Source organism: Pan paniscus, chromosome 16 (assembly GCF_029289425.2).
Source record: "Pan paniscus chromosome 16, NHGRI_mPanPan1-v2.0_pri, whole genome shotgun sequence".
In the NCBI taxonomy this organism is placed as follows: Eukaryota; Metazoa; Chordata; class Mammalia; order Primates; family Hominidae; genus Pan; species Pan paniscus.
Window position 1 is genome coordinate 10,396,760 of NC_073265.2, and position 23,617 is coordinate 10,420,376.

General features: G+C 43.1%; 1 protein-coding gene, 1 long non-coding RNA gene and 1 pseudogene across 3 annotated transcripts in view; 2 read left to right on the forward strand and 1 right to left on the reverse strand.

The window, feature by feature from the left end:
* The window catches only part of LOC129393999 (uncharacterized), an 83,212-nt gene that overhangs the window by 14,019 nt on the left and 45,576 nt on the right, over positions 1-23,617 (reverse strand). Inside the window, exons 3-5 of one of the 2 annotated variants that reach the window (XR_008621161.2) lie at positions 6,392-6,505; positions 5,969-6,043; positions 5,262-5,360 (exon numbers count right to left, since the gene is read on the reverse strand). This is a non-coding gene — a long non-coding RNA (uncharacterized LOC129393999). The remainder of the gene's footprint in view (positions 1-5,261; positions 5,361-5,968; positions 6,044-6,391; positions 6,506-23,617) is intronic. The other variant, XR_008621162.2, reaches the window with a different exon arrangement.
* Positions 13,499-15,636, forward strand: LOC106635514 (small ribosomal subunit protein eS27-like). The gene has a single exon (XM_034938435.3). It carries the CDS (start codon positions 14,687-14,689, stop codon positions 14,939-14,941), a length of 255 nt encoding a protein of 84 aa, XP_034794326.3. The 5' UTR covers positions 13,499-14,686; the 3' UTR covers positions 14,942-15,636.
* On the forward strand, positions 15,982-17,064 carry LOC100995122 (large ribosomal subunit protein uL18-like; annotated as a pseudogene).

Consider the following 23,617-nt stretch of genomic DNA (forward strand, 5'->3'; position numbering starts at 1 on the left):
ATCTATTTGTTTAAAAGTGCAAAAAAAAAAACCAGAATCCATGTATGTACTTACAAAATATAAATAAAATTCCTCTGGAAGACACATAGGCAATGATATCACATTTGCCTCTGAATTGGAAGGAATATAACAGCATGGTGAAGAAGCAGGGATACAAGCAGAATGTCTGCATAATTTATCATTCAAACTAGCACACTTCTGAGAGAAAGCAGGATTATTCATAATCATGTCAGGACAATAATTTATGTGTGCATCTGTGCCAGGCAAAAGGGGATATATTGTCATTACAGGTGGAAAGAGATGACTTCTCACTGTATGCCTTTCGTATATTTTGATTTTTAACTATGTAAACATATTATTCAAATATATAAATAAAAATTTACATATATAATTTAAAAAGGAATCACCTACTCAATATAATAAAAGTTGGAAAATTATTAAAATATCCTTACAATAGAATCTAAAGTAGCTATTTAAAGAATGAGGGGCCTGGCACAGTGGCTCATGCCTGCAATCTCAGCACTTTGGACAGAAGGACTGCTTGATGCCAGGAGTTTGAAACTAGATTGGTTAACATAGTTAGATCCCATCTCTACAAAAAGATTTAAAAATTAGTGGGCCGGGCACGGTGGCTCAGGCCTGTAATCCCAGCACTTTGGGAGGCCGAGGCGGGCGGATCACAAGGTCAGGAGATCGAGACCATCCTGCCTAACACAGTGAAACTCCATTTCTACTAAAAATTCAAAAAATTAGCCGGGTGTGGTTGCGGGCGTTACCGCTACTCGGGAGGCTGAGGCCAGAGAATGGCGTGAACCTGGGAGGCAGAGCTTGCGGTGAGCCGAGATCACGCCACTGCACTCCAGCCTGGGGAAGAGTGCGAGACTCTGTCTCAAAAAAAACAAAAATTAGCTGGGCATGGTGGTATGCACCTATGGTCCCAGCCACTGGGGAGGCTGAGATGGGAGGATCGCTTGGAGATTGAGGCTGTAGTGATCGCACAACTGCACAACAGAGTGAGACCCTGTCTTTTAATTAAACAACAACAATAATAAATTTATAAAAAAGAAAAGGAGGACTCTATAAAGGCAGTTTTGAAAGCTTCATGGAGTAAGACACAGCAGAAATGAGAGCAGAGGAACTGGGGTGTGGAGCCAGGGAAGTGTTGGGGAGTGGTAGGGGGAAGCAATCATACATTTTTCTTTTTGTAGAGATGGGGTCTTGCTTTGTTACCCAGGCTGGTCTCGAACTCCTGGCCTTGAGCGATCTTCCCATCTCAGCCTCCCAAAGTGCTGTACAAGTGTGAGCCACCATGCCTGGCCACAATCCTACTTTTGAGAATCAAAGAATTAAAAAAAAGCTTATAGCTTATTTTCCTATGATTGACATAAAACACCGGAAATGTCCTTTCTTCCAGGGGCCCTTTATAAGCTAGTAAGCAACATATATACTATGGATTTGGAGGCATCAATATTTTTCTTAAAAGAGGTTGAAATTTAGCTTTTCCTGACTCAACCCTGAATAACTTCAGTACAGCCTTCACACACAATTCTATTTAAGTCAATAGATAAAATAATCATATGATTGTGTACTTACTGTGTTCATAGTCCAATAGAGAGTTTAAACTAGCTAATAGAATTTGGAGTTAAGTAGATGGAAAAATCACCACAGCTGAATCAGAGGCCAAACCTTCTGTCAGACATGCAGACATTTATCATCCCAGTTTTCACGTGGCTGGGTGTAAGGTTCTATTCCGCCAAGCATAAGCTCAACAAGACCTGGCTGTGGACAAGGGTATTCTTTTCTTTCTTCCTGCCTGCACATTTCCCAAGAGGGCTGAAGGAGTTCAGGAAATGCCACCCCTAGCCTGGGCATGGTAACTCATGCCTGTAATCCCAGCTGTTTGGGAGACAGAGATAGGAGGATCACTTGAGGTCAGGAATTGGAGACCAGCCTAGGCAACATGGTGAGACTCTGTCTCTGCAAAAAATAAAAAAAATAGTAGCCGGGCATGATGGTGCATGCCTCTGGTCCTAGCTACTTGAGAGACTGAGGCAGGAGGATCTCCACCCCAAAATATGATGCTTTGGTGTGCTGATTACTTTCAACTGAGGGTATGTGGGGAGCAGCTCATACAGGCAGAGGTTTTCTCTGAGCTTCCTTATCTAAAGACAGATTATCCAAAAGGAACTTAATTGTCATGAATCCCCTCCCCAGGAAACTCACTAACCAGGGAAGATTGGCTCCTATCACAGGAGAGGAGAGTAGACCTTGATAACACACGCAGACTTTGTCACCGGCTGTTACCTGTTCTTCTGACAGTCCGTTTATCTTTCCCCCAAACTGTTTACTCTCCCCTAAGTTACCTAATCACCTATACCCTCTGTCCTAAGAAGAGGGTACATAAGCTTCTGAATCTCACTGGGTTCTGGGATATTCGCTTTTCTTTCATGTGATGTCCCTGTGTCCATATCTAATTTGTATACCTTTTCTCCCATTAATCTGACTACTGTCAATTTCTTTCAAGGACTCAATTATTGAATTCTCAGAAAGTAGAGGAAAGGTCTTCCCTCCTGTACAGGAGGAAAGACTCCTGAATTCAGGAGTTTGAGATCAGCCAGGGCTACATGCTGAAACCTCATTTCTACTAAACTACAAAAATCCGGGCATCCAGCCTGGGTGACAGAAGTGAGCCCTTCCCAAAACAGCCTCTCTCCTGTCACAGGTAACCACCATCCTGACTTGTCATACTGACTTCTGAATGTTACAGAGATGGACGCAGACCAGTATGTTTTTGCCTAGACTATTTTGCTCAACTTTGTGTTTATAAAATTCATCAAGGTTTTTACATGTAGATACAGTTCATTATTTTTTATTTATAGTTGAATTCCATTGAATTCCTATACCACCATTTACTTACCCACTCTGCTTTTCCAGTTTTTGGCTATTACAAATAATGCTGCTATAAACATTTAAATACATGTCTTTTCATCAACTGTGCATGTACTTTTCCGTGGCCTACTCCACACAGTAGAATGGATGGTGCGTGTGTAAGGTACACATGGTTTTGTAGGTAATAGCAGGTAGTTTACCAAAGTGGTTGTTATAATTAACACTGCCATGAGCAACATTTGAATTGAAGATCCATGAATTCCACTTCCAGTTACAGATCCTTGAGAGATGTGTACCTATATAAATCAGGATACACATACTTCAGTGATTACGATTGCAGTGTTGGTGATAACTGCAGACTAGACACAACCCAAACAATCATCAGGTATAGAAGGAATCTGCAGCCGAGCATGGTGTCTCACACCTGTAATCCCAGCACTTTGGGAGGCTGAGGCAGGCAGATCACCCGAGGTCAGGAGTTCGAGACCAGCCTGGATAACATGGTAATACCCCATCTCTGCTAAAAATACAAAAATTAGCTGGGTGTGGTGGCAGGTGCCTGTAGTCCCAGTTACGTGGGGGTCTGAGGCAGGAGAATCGCTTCAACCCAGAAGGCGGAGGTTGCAGTGAGCTGAGATTGCGCCACTGCACTCCATCCAGCTTGAGCAATAGTGCAAGACTCTGTCTTACCAAAAAAAAAAAAAAAAAAAAAAAAAAAAGGGGATCTGCCTACTGTGGCATAGATATGGAAATACTAGGATAATGATATGTCTGTATACCTATAGTGATATGCATACACTCTGTATACATACACAGTGAGAAAGATACATGCTACATGCTGTATATATTATATATAATGAGAGAACACCATCAATAAAAATTAAGAAGCTGGAATTACACACAACATGGATAAATACAGAAAATGCAATATCAAGTGGAAAAGACAAAAAAATACATACAGTTAAGAATAAACAAAACTACGTAAGATGTATTCCTGTAGCTTAAATATGTAATCACGAGGAATAAAATTACAAAGAGCAGCATGGAGGATTCATCTCAGTCAGAATAAAAGGTCAAGATTCAGAAGGGATACCCACGAGTTTTGAGGGAGCTCAGGATCATGTCTTTCTTGACTTGGGTATTAGATGATATATTTGTAAAGCAGTACTGTATTGTATGCAATTTTTTTCCTATATATAGCTCACAAGAAAACAAGTTTGAGAAAAATAGTTCTGGGTTCAAGGTAGTAGACCTGAAATTTCTGGGTTTCATGTCAGTGAAATGTGTAAAGGGTCTGGATTGTGAATGCCTGAATTAATACCCCAGCCCTGCCACTTTCCTGTGTGAGGTTGAACAAGGCTCTTAGCCTTTTTGTATGGCTTTTTCTTTTCTCTTTTTTGAGACGGAGTTTTGCTTTTGTCACCCATGCTAGAGTGCAATGGCACGATCTTGGCTCACTGCAACCTCCGCCTCCCAGGTTCAAGCGATTCTCCTGCCTTAGTCTCCCTAGTAGCTGGGATTACAGGAGCCCGCCACCATGCCCAGCTAATTTTTTTTTTTTTTTTTTTTTTTTTTTTTTTTTTTTAGTAGAGACGGAGGTTTCACCATGTTGGCCAGGCTGGTCTCAAACTCCTGACCTCAGGTGGTCCACTTGCCTTGGCCTCCCAAAGTGCTGGGATTACAGGCGTGAGCCACTGCACCCGGTCTGTATGGCATTTTTATCGTCGCTAACATATAACAGGTGGAAATGGAAAGCAAGAGGAACAGTGGCTGATACAGAATAAGTACTCAATTGATAGTGACTAATATTGGTAACTTACATCCTCTACTGTATTTAATCCGCAACAATACTAGACTGTGCTCAGAAAAGCCAATGTTTCAATAGGCCAAGTGAGTTGGCCTGAAGGACTGTGCTCTCTTCCCTTTCTGCAATGGCCATCTGACTAGCAAATTCAAACCAAGAACCCAGTCCTGTGCCTCAGTTACGACATGTTAACAGGCCAAGGGCTGATCATAAGGTCATTTACCAAGCCCTGGGTGGCTCACTTTCCTAGGGTGGAGCCCTTTAACCACAGGAGGACTTGGAGAACCTGACCCTACATGTTGCCTGGATTACAACTAACCCCCATGCCTTAGGATTCCGTATCACAGTTGCTTCCACTCCCTTACCTGGGAAATAAGTTTGGCTTCCTTTATATGAACAGAAGGAAGATCTTTCTTGAATGCAGACAAACATGTTTCCAGGGCTACTCTGCAGGAACAGTTTCTGAGAGGGACTGTAACTCCTCAAAAACTGTGCTTTTCAAGTCATAAAAAAATGCACCTGCATCCTCACGAGTTCCCTGGGTGAACCTCAAGCAAACTCTGCTCACCTGCTTAATGTCAATCTTCTTTAACCATGGCTACATCTGAAGCCTTCACAAAGCTGAATTTGCAGCTTCAGTTCTGTTGATTCTGGGTCAGATCTGATCCTGCATGAACATGAGCCTGTCAGAAGAGCCTTGGCCAAGTGGAATATTATGGCTGTCCTTGGATATATGCCACTTCCAGAATTTGTATTACACCAGACAAATCATGGACTGTCACTGACCCATCAGAAAAATGGGCTGAAGTGGATGGAAAATATCATACACCTCCAGCACATACTCTTTCAATCATTACCTACTTGGAAGGGTACTACACCTGGGTAACTCTCCAAAACAAACCTTTAACAACAGCTGACGTAAACACAGACACAAAGCAATAGCTATGCAAATGATGTCTGAGCTTTGCTTCACTGCTGGGACTTAAGATTTTGGAGGCAATTTTGTCCAGTCATTCTCAAACTATAATAAACATACAAAACACTGGAAGAATTATTAACATGTGATTCTGAATCCATAGGTCTGAGATTGAGTTTATGCCTCTATACACGCCCGCTGCCCGCCCACGTTCTCCCTTACTCCCCAGCCCTTGAGGGGGTTTGAGTGTATAAAGCACTCATTCACATATTGAAACTGGGCTTCAGCTCTGCTCCCTCCTCAGATTTGGCACATTACTGTAATTTTCTCTAACCCAGGTTAGTGAACCCGAATCCCACCTCTCTCAACGTGTGTTCCTCAGACCAGTCCTGGCACTTGTTCGAAATGCAAATTCTTCTGCCGCAAACCAAACCCTGAGAATTAGAAACCCCGGGATGGAGCTTGCACGCTGTGTTTAACAAGCCCCCAGGTGATACTAATGCACACTCCAGTGGGGAAATGACTGCTCTTGCCAGAGGGATATACTAGAACAAAGTAACTGGAGAAAAGCAAACACTGTATCCAAAAAATGGGGAAATAATTAAATTATGCAGTTAAATCGTAATTAAAATGAACATGGCTTGAGCAACACAACACGTTTCTGATTCAGAAAAAAAGGTTTATAAGCATTTATAACAGAGGAGGTCATAGACTAGACAGGGTGGGCATGCAAGTGGAAGGTAAGGAGGAAGAGGCTGGAGATATATAACATTTCTACTTACATAAGAGAAAGTAGATTCAGCCACTGGTAAAAGGGGCAGCAAAAATCTGTAGAGGAGATTCTGGTGGAAGAGTATGTTCAGGGAATGTTGCCTTCTGAGTTCCACTTACATATGCTGAGGTTGAGAATTGTAAAGAAAAAAGATATATCAGGTCATTCAAAATAGAAGTACATGTATCTAGAAGTTATGCAAAATGTGCTTTGTGTTCCATGAAAAGGGGAGATACAAATGGGGCAGAGGAACATTTTATAAAAACATAGTTTTCTGTACACTGACAAAGATTCTTTGCTTGATCAAACTTTAGTCAGGCACCTGAACCTTCTCCGGTCTGTGCACTTCCTTGTCAAATCCAGCTTTAGCAAGAACCTCCTTACCTTTGATATCTGATCACCCTTAATATCTTACCAGGTTCATCATCCTGCACCATCCCCCAAGTGACGTTTGATCACCCTGGCCTGTCTTCAGCAAAAATCCTGTTAGGCTGGTTTAGCCAGAATCCCCCTAACCTTTGAGGTTTCTCATTGGTAATTTTCCATTCACAGACCTCCCAGCCTGCTCTTTGGTTATAAATTCCCGCTTGCCCACGCTGTTTGGAGTTAGCCCAATCTCTATCTGCAGAGGTCCCTGTACCTATCACCATGGTGACCCTTACCTTGCTTTAACAAGCATAATTGAATAATTTCTTTTTTTTTTCTTTGAGACAGAGTCTCGCTCTGTCGCCCAGGCTGGAGTGCAGTGGCGCGATCTCGGCTCCCTCCAAGCTCCGCCTCCCGGGTTCACGCCATTCTCCTGCCTCAGCCTCCCGAGTAGCTGGGACTACAGGCGCCCGCAACCACGCCCGGCTAATTTTTTGTGTATTTTTAGTAGAGACGGGGTTTCACCGTGTTAGCCAGGATGGTCTCAATCTCCTGACCTCGTGATCCGCCCGCCTCGGCCTCCCAAAGTGCTGGGATTACAGGTGTGAGCCACCACGCCCAGCAATTGAATAACTTTTTAACGCACACACATAAAATAAACCAAACGGCTATGTTATATATATATAAATACACATATATATTATGTTATATATATACACACACATATATTATGTTATATATATACACATATATTATGTTATATATATACACATATATATAAAATGTTATATATATGTTTGCAAATATGTTATGCAAAATCCATACCATCCTTTAAGATAAAATGTATATATATATTATGTTTTATATATATACACATATATATAATGTTACATATATGTTTGCATATATGTTATGCAAAATCCATACCATCCTTTAAGATAAAATGCACACACAGATATGTACTTTTTATGAGTCTCATTAAAATAAATTCTACCCTCAAACTTACTGAAAAATATTTAAAGTATTTTGAAAATTAAACACAACACGATATTTTAAAAGTAAGGCATGGGAACAAATTTGCCCATAAATGATTTTTCTAACCATAAGATTAATGTAAAACTATTCTTGTATTGTTCTACATAAAATCAAGAGCTCTCTTTCGGTCACATTTGTTAAAGCCAGAACGAAAAGAAAAAAGTATAAGATTAATAGGGAAGTTGGCTCTTTTAAAATCTTATTTTACAGGGTACATTGTTAAGACTGTAGAGGAACATTTACGGTTTTTAAAAAACTAAATCCACATCATAAAAACGAGAGAACATGAAAAACAAATATGGAACACGGGCTTCCCGCGGCTGCGGAAAGAAAACCCTGAAGAGCAGCACCAACATCCTCACTGCGCACTGCAGCGCAGACCAGGGCGGGTTTGGCCCCTGCTAGCGGTCACTGCGCCCCCACACGTCACCTTCCCAGAATACCCCGGGCCGCGCTGAAATGATGGCGTTATTACCTGCAGGCAGGTATAATGGTGGCAGGTAGGAGGAAAGCTCCCTCATTTTCACCAGGTGGCAGGCATGGAACATCCCCTGAAACCTTATGCAGTAATCTTGGTTTTTCTTCCCTAGCCTCAAAAAATACTTCGAAATTACTAAATTCTCCTCTTCGGGAGAGTCCAGGAATTGGAGTTTTAAAATAATTAAGACAACATAACATCTACTATAAAACATACATCCATTTAAAAAGTATTTGATCCAGAAGGAACTAAATCACTGATGGAGAAAAAAATATGACATCATAGATCTCAAAGGAAATGTTCATTTCTTCTATTCCTACTTACCTGGAAATTTATGGCCTTTAAAAGCTGATTCTGAGAGATGAAGCCACCTGGACTTCGTAGGTCAGGTGGGGCCTTGGAGAACTTTTCTGTCTTACAACAGGTTTGTAAAATGCACCAATCAGTGCTCTGTAAAAATGCACCAATCGATGCTCTGTAGCTAGAGGTTTGTAAAATGGACCAATCAGCACCCTGTAAAATGGACCAATCAGCACTCTGTAAAATAGACCAATCAGCAGGATATGGGTGGGGACAAATAAGGAATAAAAGCTGGCCACTCCGCCCCAGCCACCAGTGGCAACCTGCTTGGTCTGCTTCTATGCTGTGGAAATTTTGTTCTTTCGATCTTCACAATAAATCTTGCTGCAGCTCACTCCTTGGGTCTGTGCCACCTTTAAGAGTTGTAACACTCACCACGAAGGTTCAGAAGGTTTGTGGCTTCATTCTTGAAGTCAGTGAGACCACAAACCCACAAACCCACCGGAAGGAACCAACTCCATACACAATTCTTAATTAAAATTTCAAACACGAGCGTACTACTTCCTCAACAAATGCTGACACCTAATTTAATACTGTTACCATTATATGATCTACCTATAATCCATGTACACATATACTATGAAGCATATGTAGAAACAAACACCAATGTATGTATGTATATGTATTTTTTTTCTTCTTTTTTTTTCTTCTAGAGACGATCTGGTTCTATCACATGGGCTGGAGTGCAGTGTTGCAGATCACCGCTCACTGAAAACTTGAGTTTCTGGGCTCAAGCAATCCTCCTGCCTTAGGCTCCTAAGTAACTGGGACTACAGGCTGAGTCACTAAGCTTATGTACCTATCTGATCTCTCTCCATCTCTCACTCTCTCTCTCTTTCTGTCTCTGTCTTTGTCTCTCTCTCCCCCCACTTTCCCCTAAGTTTTTAAATTTTTTCACTTTGAAACATTAACCCACATTGCTCCTTAAAAGAATAAGTCAACCAAGGCTGGGCGCGGTGGCTCATGCCTGTAATCCCAGCACTTTGGGAGGCCGAGGTGGGTGGATCACGAGGTCAGGAGTTCAAGACCAGCCTGGCCCACGTAGTGAAACCCCATTATCTACTAAAAATACAAAAATTAGCCAGGCTTGGTGGCGGGTGCCTGTAATGGGAGGCTGAGGCAGGAGAATCACTTGAATCCGGGAGGCAGAGGTTACAGTGAGCCGAGATTGTGCCATTGCACTCCAGCCTGGGTGGCAGAGTGAGACTCCATCTCAAAAAAAAAAAAAAAAAAAAGTCAACCTGGCCAAAAAAACCCCACAATGTGTGTGTATAATCAGATGTATATCACTGATTATTCAAGGAATAAAAAACTATAGAACTAGCTGAATATCATTCCTAAATTTGTCACAAGGAGTTTTATAATTTTGGAATTATTCCCTGCCACCCCTTAACATTTTTATAGTAGCAACATTCTTCTATAATTACATAGATTTTTAAAAGTCAAATTACAAATAAAAAGATGAGGAATTTATAACTTTGGGAACAGTTTGTTATATTGTCAGGCTTATGTTGTAGAATGCAACAAATACAAGTTTATGCTATATTTTTGTAGGATGAAATCAGAACATCAACACTGGAAAAACAAACTGATTGGACAATAACATCAAGGTTGAAGAGAGTTCCACTGGAGAAAAGGGAGCATAATGCATACAGGAGGGATGACAAAGTTTCTCCGCTTAACCAAAATTTACTCAGGCTTCTCCTCCACCCATCTGTGGACCTCATTATAAAATCTAGTTTTAACAAGGAAGTCTGTTTATCAAGAACTCTCTTCTCGGCCGGGCAAGGTGGCTCACCCCTGTAATCCCAGCACCCTGGGTGGCCGAAGCGGGCAGATCACGATGTCAGGAGTTCGAGACCCGCCTGACCAACATGGTGAAACCCTATCTCTACTAAAAATACAAAAATTAGCCAGGTATGGTGGTGCACGCCTGTAATCCCAGCTACTCAGGAGGCTGAGGCAGGAGAATCACTTGAACCCAGGAGGCGGAGGTTACAGTGAGCCGAGATCACGCCACTACACTCCAGCCTGAGTGACAGAGCGAGACTCTGTCTCAAAAATAAATAAATAAATAAATAAATAAATATAAAAAAGAACCCTCTTCTCCTTGATATCTGATCACCCTTGATATCTGATCAGGTTCATCTTCCACCATCTTCCAAGTGATACATGACCACTCTGGCCCATCTTTAACAACAATCTTGTTAGTTGTCAGTTTAGCCAGAATCCCCCTTATCCCTGATGTTTCCTTTTAGTAATTTTGCATTCCTTCACCCCCCACACCCCAACCCTGCTTCTTGGTTATAACGTCCCTTTTTCCCATGATCTATTTGGAGTTCAGAGCAATCTCTCTATTCCATTGCAAAATCCCATTGCATTGGTCCCTGTATCTATCACAATGGTCCTGAATAAAGTCTTCTTTACCATGCTTTAATAAGTATCACTGAATATATAATTTTTTCAGTTATTCATTTTTGGTCCCCTGGAACTCTCACCCAGGACCTCAGTGTGCACCTTTGAAACCTTGTCTTTATTCCTAATAAGTTGATTGGGGATCCACTGGTGAATTAGACTCTGGAGCCATTGATTGCTCTGGACAAGTGTCCACTGAAGCTTGTAAGGATAGGTTTTAATTTTTTTTATTTATTTTTATTTTTATTTTTTTGTGCGTGGAGAGGATCTCACTATCCTGCTATGTTGCCCAGACTGGTCTCAAACCCTGGGCTCAAGTGATCGATCCCCTTGCCTCAGCCTCCCAAAATGCTGGGATTACAGGCATAAGCCACCACACCTGGCCTTGATTCTTAAGAATTCAGAGTATAGTCTGAAGCTGGATTAGACTCCCAGGCATCTTTTGAAAGGTACTTCCTGGAATGGAAGGTCTTTTTCCTGGCTCTTTGTAGGGTGAAAATTATTTCCTGACCGTTGGGCTGCACATCTGTTCTTCCTGGCTCTTGTGGGAGGCCAGAATATGCCACCCTAAAATTGGAAGCATTGTTGAGCTGAAGACAATTAAGAAGAAGCAGATGCAGGGAAGTTTTTTGTTCTTCCTTTACTGGCCGAAAAGCAAGATATAGAGTTGCGAAGACAAAAGGTACCCTCTCCCTCCCCACTCTCCACACTCACACTTTTACCAGGGAGAACAAAGGCTAACCACTGAAGAAAACTTTAGACCCTGGTCAGCCTGGAAATGATACCAAAGGAATTTATAGCAACATGCTTATTAACTGAATTTATCTGCAATTTATTTGCCTTTCCATAAGTTGTCACCCCTATGGACACAATCTCCCTTTTTTTTATCTTTTCACTTCTCTAAAAATGTACGGTTCTCTGCTGAAGATGCTATATATGCTGGAATTCAAAGCACTTCTTTGATAACTATTCATTCTCTGGGTATTTTCCATGTGTAGATGAAATACGCACATTAATAAACTTGTTTGCTTTTCTCTTGTTAATCTTTATTTTGTTAAAGGGGTCTGTTTGGACTAAAAATAACCTGAGTGTTATTTCCCCATACTCTTTTTCTTTGTTTTTTTGTTTTTTTGAGACGGAGTCTCACTATGTCACCCAGGCTGAAGTGCAGTGGCGTGATCTTGGCTCACTGTAGCCTCTGCCTCCCACCAGGTTTAAGCGATTCTCCAGCCTTAGCCTGTCAAGTAGCTGGGATTACAGGCATGTGCCACCACGCCTGGCTAACTTTTGTATTTTTAGTAGAGGTGGTCTTTCACCATGTTGGCCAGGCTGGTCTCAAACTCCTGACCTCAAGTGATCTGCCCACCTTGTCGTCCCAAAGTGCTGAGATTACAGGCATGAGCCACTATGCCCAGCCCTTATACTCTTTCTTGAGTGGGCATGATTCCTTAACTCCCTGAGATAGAATATTTTTCCTCCTGGCTCTGTTTTCCTGAGTATCTTAGTCCGTTGTACTGCTATTAGAAATACCTGATATTGGCCACGCACAGTGGCTCACGTCTGTAATCCCAGCACTTTGGGAGGCAGATGGGGCCAGATCACCTAAGGTCAGGGGTTCGAGATCAGACTGGCAAACATGGTGAAACCCTGTCTCTACTAAAAATACAAAAGTTAGCCAGGTGTGGTAGTGCATGCCTGTAATCCCAGCTACTCAGGAGGCTGAGGCAGGAGAATCACTTGAACCCAGGAGGCGGAGGTTGCAGTGAGCTGAGATCACACCACTGTACTCCAGCCTGGGCAACAAAGCGAGACTCTGTCTCAAAAAAAAAATAAATAAATACCTGATAATGAGTAACTTATAAAGAACAGAAATTTATTTGTCATGTTTCTGGAGGATGAGAGGTCCAAGATCAAAGCAGCAGAAGGAGGTCTAAACGGGGCTGCTGTCTGTTTCCAAGATGATGTCTTGTTGCTGCATCCTGTGGAGGAGCCATGACTATGTCCTCACATGGTGAATGGGGCAGAAGGGCAAGAAAGTACTCCCTTTAAATTAATACACTTTTATAGAGATGTTAATCTCATGCATTAGAGCAGAGCCCTCATGGCTTAGTCACCACGCAATTGCCAAACCTCTTAATACTGTTGCATTGGGCATTAAATTTCCACATGAATTTTAGAAGGGACACCATTATTCAAACCATAGCACTCCACCCTTGCCATGACATGAGAATTCATGTCGTTCTCACCCACAAGAATATGTCCATTCCATCTTAGTAACTCCAAAATGTCTTAACTCATTCCAGCATCAACTTTCAAGTGTAAGTCGAAAGTCGCATGTAAATATCATCTAAATCAGATATAGGTGATGCTCAAGGTACAATTAATCCCGAGACAATGGCTCTCCAGCTGTGAACCTGTGAAGTCAAACAGATTATGTGTTTCCAAAATACAATGGTTGGACAGGCACAGGATAAACATTCCCTTTATAAAAGTCACAAATAAGCCAGGCATGGTGCCTGCAGTCTTAGCTATTCAGGAGGCTGAGACAGGAGGATCTCTTGAGCCCAGGAATTTGAGACCAGCCTGGGTGACATAGCTCGACCCCATGGCAAAAACAAAAGGTTGGTGGAGGAAATAGGCAAGAAGATAGGGGTAACATGTCCCACATAACTTCAAAACCCAACAAGGGCAACAAAATTCAATCTTGAGGTGTGAGAGTCAGCTTTTTTGATTCTACCTCTCACCTTACAGAGACACTGGGGTAGTGCTTAGGTTCCCAAGCCCCCAGGGGACCCTGCTGCCATGACTGCTGGAGTCAGCCCATGCCACAGTTCTACAGGTTGTAGTCAGGTGTCTATGTCTATCACAGGTTGGAATACGCACTACCAGATCTACAGGTCTGGGTCTAGGAACTCAGGGGTGGCCCTGCCCCTATGGCTCCACTGAGTATTGCCCTAGTGAGGGCACTCTGTGGTGGCCGCAACCCAATAGTTCTGCTGGACATTGCCCTAGTGGGAACTTTCTATGGCAGCCCTGCCCCTACAGCAGTTCTCTGATTGGGCCCTGAGGCATTCTTCAAGGCTTCCTTGGAAATTAGGTGGAGAAAGCCATGCCTTCACAGCTGTGGATTTAGCATGCCTACAGTTAGCACCACATGCATGCTGCCCCATGTTTTACTACTTGTGTTTTCTGGAGGAGTGATCTGAGCTGTACCTGGGCCCACCTGAACCACAGATGGGGAAGCTTTGCTTGACTTCAGGGAGCAGATACGTGAGGCAGCATAGTCAGTGAGCCCCAAGTTCCCACAGGCATCTTGGGTTGCACTGGAATCCTGGGCTCCTTCCTTAAAATTGTTATTCCCTCAAGGACCTGGCACTTTGGGCCTGTGATGGTTGTAGCATTCTCAGTGTTCTCTGAAATGTCTTCAGGGTCATTCTCCCATTGTCTTAATGAATAGCATCTGACATTCTAGTCATACTAATCTCCTTATCAAATGGTCAGTTGGCCACACAGTTGGTTTTGTCTCCTGAACTTATTTAAAAAATTCTTTACAAGGCCAGGCTGTTAATTTTCCAAATCTTTATGTTCAACTTCCCTTTAAAAATAATTTTCTTTGGCGCTTTCCAGCAGTGACGACCTACCCACAAGAACATGCTTCTTGCAAAGGATCTCCTTCATCCCTCTCCAGAAGAGGAGAAGAGGAAACACAAGAAGAAACACCTGGTGCAGAGCCCCAATTCCTACTTCATGGATATGAAATGCCCAGGATGCTATAAAATCACCATGGTCTTTAGCCATGCGCCAACGGTAGTTTTGGGTGTTGACTGCTGCACTTTCCTCTGCCAGCCTACAGGAGGAAAAGCAAGGCTTATGGAAGGATGGTCCTTCAGGAGAAAGCAGCACTAAAAGCACCCTGAATCAAGATGAGTGGGAAACCATCTCAATAAACACATTTTGGATAAAATAATGATAATAATAGTCTTTGGCCAGGTGAGGTGCCTCACGCCTGTAGTCCCAGCACTTTGGGAGGCTGAGGTGGGTGGAACACGAAGTCAGGAGTTCGAGACCAGGCTGGCCAATATGATGAAACTCCATCTCTACTAAAAATACAAAAATTAGCCGGGTGTGGTGGCGGGCACCTGTAATCCCAGCTGCTCAGGAGGCTGAGTCAGGAGAATCACTTGAGCCCGGGAGGAGGCGGAGGTTGCAGTGAGCCGAGATCGCACCATTGCACTCCTGCCTGGGCGACAGAGCAAGACTCCATCTCAATGATAATAATAATAATAATTACCATTTTTTTTTGAGATGGGATCTCACTCTGTTGCCCAGACTGTGGTACGATCATAGCTCACTGCCGCCTCGACCTCCTGTGCTGAAGCAACCCTCCTACCTCAGCCTGCAGAGTAGCTGGGACTACAGGTGTGTGCCACCATGCCCAGCTAATCTGCTTCCCTTTTGATTAGAAGTCCTATCTTTAACTCGATTTTCTCTTCTCACAGTTTACTATAAGCAGTTAAGAGAAGCTATGCAGTACCCTGAAAACTTGGCTTAGAGATTTCTTCTGCCAAATGACCTAGTTCATTGCTCTTACATTCTACCCTCCAAAAAACTATTAAGACACAGAAATACTTCCACCAAGTTTGTGGCAGGGCAGGCTCCCATTAGCAACCAGAACAGTCAGTTTCCACTGACCCTCTATTATAATTCTAATGAATGTATAGGTTAAACATTAAAGAACTGGAGAAACAGGTGACTGAGCATGAGGGCTGGAATATTAAAATAAACCCATTAAAATGGGCTTTCTTAGCCTAAAGTCTGGTTGAATAATAAAAGCATTTTACACAGATACCTTGTTCCAGGTACCCACTGAAGATTAAAAAGCTTTCCCCTTCTCCCTGCCCCAGCGCCGCTGTGCCTGCTGGTCTCTGTTGAGCTGTGGACGCAGGTCTCTGTTCTGCAGGATGGGGTTTGTTAAAGTTGTTAAGAATACGGCCTACTTTAAGAGATACCAAGTGAAATTTAGAAGACGATGATGAGAGGGTAAAACTGATTACTATACTCGGAAATGCTTGGTGATACAGGATAAAAATAAATACAACACAGCCAAATACAGGATGATAGTTCGTGTAACAAACAGAGATATCATTTGTCAGATTGCTTATGCCCGTATAGAGGGGGATATGATAGTCTGCACAGCATATGCACATGAACTGCCAAAATATGGTGTGAAGGTTGGCCCGACAAATTATGCTGCAGCATATTGTACTGGCCTGCTGCTGGCCCGCAGGCTTCTCAGTAGGTTTGGCATGGACAAGATCTATGAAGGCCAAGTGGAGGTGACTGGCGATGAATACATTGTGGAAAGCATTGATGGTCAGCCAAGTGCCTTTACCTGCTATTTGGATGCAGGCCTTGCCAGAACTACCACTGGCAATAAAGTTTTTGGTGCCCTGAAGGGAGCTGTGGATGGAGGCTTGTCTATCCCTCACAGCACCAAACGATTCCCCGGTTATGGTTCTGAAAGCAAGGAAGTTAATGCAGAAGTACACCAGAAGCACATCATGGGCGAGAATGTTGCCGATTACATGTGCTGCTTAATGGAAGAAGATGAAAATGCTTACAAGAAACAGTTCTCTCAATACATAAAGAACAGGGTAACTCCAGACATGATGGAGGAAATGTATAAGGAAGCTCATGCTGCTATACGAGAGAATCCAGTCTATGAAAATAAGCCCAAGAAAGAAGTTAAAAAGAAGAGGTAGAACCATCCCAAAATGTCCCTTGCTCAGAAGAAGGATTGGGTAGCTCAAAAGAATGCAAGCTTCCTCAGAGCTCAGAAGCAGGCTGCTGAGAGCTAAACCAAACAATTTTCTATGATGATTTTTCAGATACAGACAATAAACTTATAGACAGCAAAAAAAAAAAAAAAAAAGATTAAAAAGCTTTCCAAGACTCTAGAGAAAGATTTCCAGACCCTAGGTCCTAGTTAAAGTTTAGATATAGATTGAAGGAAACACTCCTGCTTGGAGGTGCAATTCCACTCCTAGCATGGGAGCTTAAAATGTATATAAGCACTAGAAAAAAACTTGTAACTTTGAGTTGGTATGCTGAGTTACTCCGGCCTTCTCCCTGTAACCAGCTGCAGAAATAAACTCCCTTCTTTCCCAGACCTTGTTCTTTCCAGGAACAAATCCTCTGCCACTTTGTAACAAGGATGGCTTTTCCTCCAGTTTCCAATACGATATCCCTCATTTCCATCTAAGACTTCATCAGAATGTCCTTTACTGTCCATATTTTTTCTAACATTCTGTTCACAACCACCTAGATAATCTCAAAGACGGAGGCTTTCTCTATGGCTTTTCATCTTCTAAAGCCTCGTCAGAATCGCCTTAATGCATGGCAAACTAGCCTTCTTCTAGCATGCACTTCCAAACTCTTCCAGCCTCTACCCATTACTCAGTTCCAAAGCAGCCTCTACATTTTTAGGTATTTGTTATTGCAACACTGCCACTTCTCAGTACCAATTTCTATCTTAGTCAGTTGTGCCGCTAAGCATAATAACTGAGCCTAGGAAATCTATAAAGAACAGAAATTTGTTTCTCACAGTTCTGGAGTCAGGAAGTCCAATTACGCCATCAAGTCACTGGCATAATTTGTGTCTAGTAAGGGCTGCTCTGTGCTTTCTTTCTTTCTTATTCTTTTTTTTTTTTTTTTTTTTTTGAGATGGAGTCTAGCTCTGTTGCCCAGGCTGGAGGGCAGTGGTGCAATCTTGGCTCACCACAACCTCCACCTCCCGGGTTCAACTGATTCTCCTGCCTCAGCCCCCCGAGTAGCTGGCATTACAGGTGCCCACCACCATGCCCAGCTAATTTTTGTATTTTTAGTAGAGATAGGGTTTCACTGTGTTGGACAGGCTGGTCTCGAATTCCTGACCTCATGATCTGCCTACCTTGGCCTCCCAAAGTGCTGGGATTACAAGTGTGAGCCACCGCACCTGGCTTACTCTGTGCTTTCAAGGCAGTGCCTTGGCCAGGTGTGGTGGCTTATGCCTATAGTGCCAGCATTTTGGGAGGCCGAGGTGGGAGGATCACTTGAGCCCAGGAGTTTAAGACCAGCCTGGGCAACATACTATTTCACTGAAGATTACATTTCAACATGATTTTTTCTTTTTTTTGAGATGGAGTCTCACTCTGTCACCCAGGCTGGAGTGCAGTGGCGCGATCTCGGCTCACTGCAAGCTCTGCTTCCTGGGTTCATGCCATTCTCCTGCCTCAGCCTTCCAAGTAGCTGGGACTACAGGCGCCCGCCACCACACCCGGCTAATTTTTCTATATTTTTAGTAGAGACGGGGTTTCACCATGTTAGTCAGGATGGTCTCGATCTCCTGACCTTGTGATCCACCTGCCTCGGCCTCCCAAAGTGCTGGGATTACAGGCATAAGCCACCATGCCCGGCCTCAACACGAATTTTTGAGAGGGCACCATCATTAGAACCATAGCAGTGGGGATTATTCCCTGGATACTTGGCCTGGAAGTCCTTCCTCCATAGGTATTATTCCCTGACTTCCTGGGCTGCGATCTCTTATTCCCAGCTCTATTTAAGACCGATCCATTCTCTATATTGGATTCTGCTTCTCCCTTGGGATGTTCTCTGTCATCTGAATCCCCTCTTCTCAAATCCCTGCTTACGATATGCTTTGCCGACTCTGTCCACCTCTTTTTGGCATTATTTTACCCTTCAGTTCTCTTGCCTCCTTTGATATTTCCCCCTTCAAGCCCCTACCTGCTTCATCCTCCCTCCCTCTGCCCTCCCCTGCCAGCCTTTTATCTCCTCCAGTCCCACAATCACTTGAACTTTAGGGCCCTCTTCTCCTAAGGGACAGAAGATCCTGCAAAATCAACTACCTGAGTCAGAAAAGAAAAAAACCTAATTAGAAATAGACTGGATGACAACTTCTAGATGTCTGCTCAGCCATTCACCTAAAATTTCGTTAATAGCCTCCGTAAGAATGACCTCTGATAATAGGCACTTATACCCCCTTGAGTCTCTGTAAATAATGCCCCCAAATATGGCACTTCAGAAATTGAGATAATAGATGCAGGAAGCACACTCTTTGACCTCTTCCCCCTGAAGTGGGTCATAAAAGAATTCTCTGACCTACCTCCCCTGAAAGTAGGTCATAAATTCCTCACTCAGGAGCGGTCCTTTTCTATACGCAGAGACCAAGAAGAATCTGAACAGATCTGGCTAAGTTCTCCTCAGATTATTGCCACTAGGTCATACCCATTTGTTTTCCAATCACACATTTGCATAGCTCTCTGTAAAAATAGATTTTTCCAGCCATGTACGGTGGCTCATGTCTGTAATCCCAGCACTTTGGGAGGTCAAGGTGGGTGAATCAGTTGAGCTCGGGAGTTCAAGACCAGCCTGGGCAACAAGGCAAAACCCCACCTCTACAAAAACAAAACAAAACAAAACAAAAATTAGCCGGGTGCGGTGGCACCCACCTGTAGTCCCAGCTGCTCGGGAGGCTGAGGTGGAGTATGGCTTGAGCCCATGGAGGTGGAGGTTGAAGTGACCTGAGATCGTGTCACTGAACTCCAGCCAGGGTGACAAAGCCAGACCTTGTCTCAATTAAAAACAAAAATGAAAACAAAAAAACCCAGGATTCTCCCTGGTTCTTTTGATCTTCATTTCTAAAAGCTCCCATGTCACATAACACTTTTAGTAACTACATTTGATATTATTTTTTCTTATTAATATGTCTTTTGTTATAGGAGTCTCACTCGTTAACCTTGTAACGGGTGATGAAAATATATTACTTTTTCGTTCCTACAGTTTCAGATAAATCACCTTTGTGTCTGTTGCTGGGTGGGCCCCTCAGGAAGTTCACCAGAACACTGGATGTCATCATCAAAGACATACAAGCTGTAAACTAGGAAAACTCATTAGACTGTCACTGCCTTCCTAACTTCACCATCTAAAGATAAGCTCAAGTCTAAACAATCTTGACTGGCTGATCTCTGGACTCAGAAGCTGAGTTTACAGTTTATTCCAAATATTAATCTTTGTTTTTCTTTTATTTTCGCTAAACTAAGCTCCTCTCATTAAAAGCCTGGCAGCTACGACCACCTAGCAGTTATCTTCTACCAAGTCCCAACAAATGTTACAGCTGATTCTTAATGAACAAAACGCAACTCATCGACAACAAAAAAAATTGACTAACATTATTAAAATGAAATAATGTGTCTTTTTTTTTTTTTTTTTTTTGAGATGGAGTCTCACTCTGTCACCCAGGATCGAGTGCAGTGGCTTGATCTCGGCTCACTGCCACCTCCGCCTCCCAGGTTCAAGCAACTCTCCTGCCTCAGCCTCCTGAGCTGCTAAGACTATAGGCGCACACCACCATGCCCAGTTAATTTTTGTATATTTAGTAGAGACAGGGTTTCACCATATTGGCCAGGCTGGTCTCGAACTGCTGACCTCATAATCCCCCCACCTCAGCCTCCCAAAGTGCTGGGTTTACAGGTCTGAGCCACCGCACCCAGTCCTCCCTGTTATTTTTTAACATCTATCTTAAAATCGGATGGGATTTCTGAGCCAGTCAAGGAAGTGTTCTTGAGCTAATTTGGTGGATTTAATTTTTAATTTTTTTTTTTTTTTTTTTTTTGAGACGGAGTCTTGCTCTCTCACCCAGCCTGGAGTGCAGTGGCAGGATCTCAGTTTACTGCAACCTCTGAATTCTGGGTTCAAGTGATTCTCCTGCCTCAGCCTCCCAAGTAGCTAGGATTACAGGCACATGCCACCACGCCCAGCTAATTTTTTTTTTTTTTTTTTTTTGAGACGGAGTCTTGCCCTGTCGCCCAGGCTGGAGTGCAGTGGCGCGATCTCGGCTCACTGCAAGCTCCACTTCCCGGGTTCACGCCTTTCTCCTGCCTCAGCCTCAAGAGTAGCTGATGCCCAGCTAATTTTTGTATTTTTAGTAGAGACAAGGTTTCACCATGTTGGCAAGGCTAGTCTTGAACTCCTGATCTCAAGTGATCCTCCCAAAATGTTGGGATTACAGAAGTGAGCCACCGTGCCCAGCCAGGATTTTCTTTCTTTCTTTTCTTTTCTTCTTTTTTTCCCAAGAGGGAGTCTTGCTGTGTTGCCCAGGCTGGAGTGCAGTGGCCCGATCTTGGCTCACTGCAACCTCCGCCTCCCGAGTTCATGCGATTCTCCTGCTTCAGCCTCCTGAGTAGCTGGGATAACAGGCGCGCGGCAGCATGCCTAGCTAATTTTTGTATTTTTAGTAGAGACGGGGTTTCACCATGTTGGCCAGGCCGGTCTTGAGCTCCTAACCTCAGGTGATCCACCCGCCTCAGCCTTCCAAAGTGCTAGGATTACAGGCGTTAGCCACTGTGGCCGGCCTGAACAGATTTTCTAATAAAATATGAACTATGCATGTGTGCCATTAAAACATACTCCTGTACATCCATGTTTGTAATTGAAATCAGCCTAATAGGGTTCTCACCAACTGTTAACTGTAGTATATGGTATTAAAAGTGGTTACGGGGTCAGGCTTCCCTGCATTTTTACTGTGCATTATCCTGAATTGTGTTCCCTCACACACTGCAGCAAAACATAGCATTGTTTCAGTTTTGAAATATATTTTTAAAAATATTCCTGCTGAAATGAACTTAGTCGTTTCTATGTTTTTACCCATCTTTTTCCTTTTTCTTGCTCCGATCTTTTTTTTTTTTTTTTGAGACAGGACTTTGCTTTGTAGCCCAGGCTGGAATGCAGTGGCCAGACCTCAGCTCTGCTCACTGCAACTGCCACCTCCTGGGCTCAGGTGATCTTCCCACCTCAGCCTCCCAAATACCTGGGACCACAGGTGTGCACCACCACATATAGCAATTTTTTTTTGTATGTTTTTGTAGAGATGGGGTTTATCCACATTGCCCAAGCTGGTCTCGAACTCCTGGACTCAAGTGATCCACCCTTCTCTGCCTCCAAAGTGATGGGATTACAAGTGTGAGCCACCGCGCTTGGCCCTGACCTTTCTTCTTCCAGCTTTCTGGGACTATCTCTCCCATTAAAACTCAGTAATATCCCTAGCAGCTGCTTATACCAACATTCTGTAAGCTTTTTCATGGCCTCTTATTTTCTTGATACCAGATGGTTCCACAATCCTGAATCCTATAAACCAAATGAAGTTTCCATTGGAAAGCATGAATGCAACCTGTGCCGAAACATTCAAGGACTGATTTGGGATCCTGCATAGAGTGGTGTGAGTGGATGAAGAGAATGATGCAAGTTTTTGACCGTTTTCCTTGCAACCATTTCCTTTGGCCCTTAGGATGTTATGTTTTTGTTTTTGTTTTTTCTCTGCCAAACCCTCTACGCTTTTGCCTGTATAGATTCTTTCTCTAAAGCCAAAACGTTGGGTTAACCACTTTTCAGACACTGGGAAACCAAAATTCTCAATTTACAGTCATATCTGTGGAATCCCTATTAGGAAGCTGCAAACTGTAGCTAATGAATGTATCTAAATATATACAAAATCAAAGAATTAATGTGCCATTAAGTATCCTCAACATCCAGCGCCAGCATATGCTTTCAGATTGATTCAGGTAAATAAAATAATTTGTATCTGTGGTTCTGAGAGGTGAAGCCAGCTGGGCTTCTGGGTTGGGTGGGGACTTGGAAAACTTTTCTGTCTAGCTAAAGGATTGTAAACACAACAATCAGTGCTCTGTGTCTAGCTAAAGGTTTGTAAACGCACCAATCAGCACTCTGTAAAAATGGACCAGTTAGCACTCTGTAAAATGAACCAATCAGCAGGACACGGGCGGGGCCAAATAAGGGAATAAAAGCTGGCCACCCGAGCCAGCAGTGGCAACCCACTGGGGTCCCTTTCCACGCTGTGGAAGCATCGTTCTTTTGCTCTTTGCAATAAATCTTGCTACTGCTCACTCTTTGGGTCCACACTACCTTTACGAGCTTGTAACGCTTGTAACACCGCAAAGGTCTGCAGCTTCACTCCTGAAGCCGGCGAGACCATGAACCCACCTGGAGGAAGGAACAACTCCGGACTGAGAGCTGTAACACTGACTGCGAAGGTCTGTGGCTTCACTCCTGAAGTCAGCAAGACCACGAACCCACCAGAAGGAAGAAACTCTGGACACATCTGAGCATCTGAAGGAACAAACTCTGGACACACCATCTTTAAGAACTGTAACACTCACTGCCAGGGTGCGTGGCTTCATTCTTGAAGTCAGCAAGACCAAGAACCCACTGGAAGGAACGAATTGCAGACACAGTTCCTGAAATAGTTCATCATCTGTTCATACTTAGTTTCTTTCCTGGAACAAAAATCCATTTTTTCTTCCCTGATATATATATTTTTAAGTTACTACTATTTATTCTTGTCTCTAGTCATAATTTTCTTCCTCTAGATAGCATGCCCTGACCACTTAAATTTCAACTACATTCCTATACGTCTGAAATTCCCCAGTAGAATGCATAGTCTAAATCACAAATTTTATATCCAGAATTAGTTGCTTATTTGTTTGTCTGAATTCCCAATTCACAGATGCC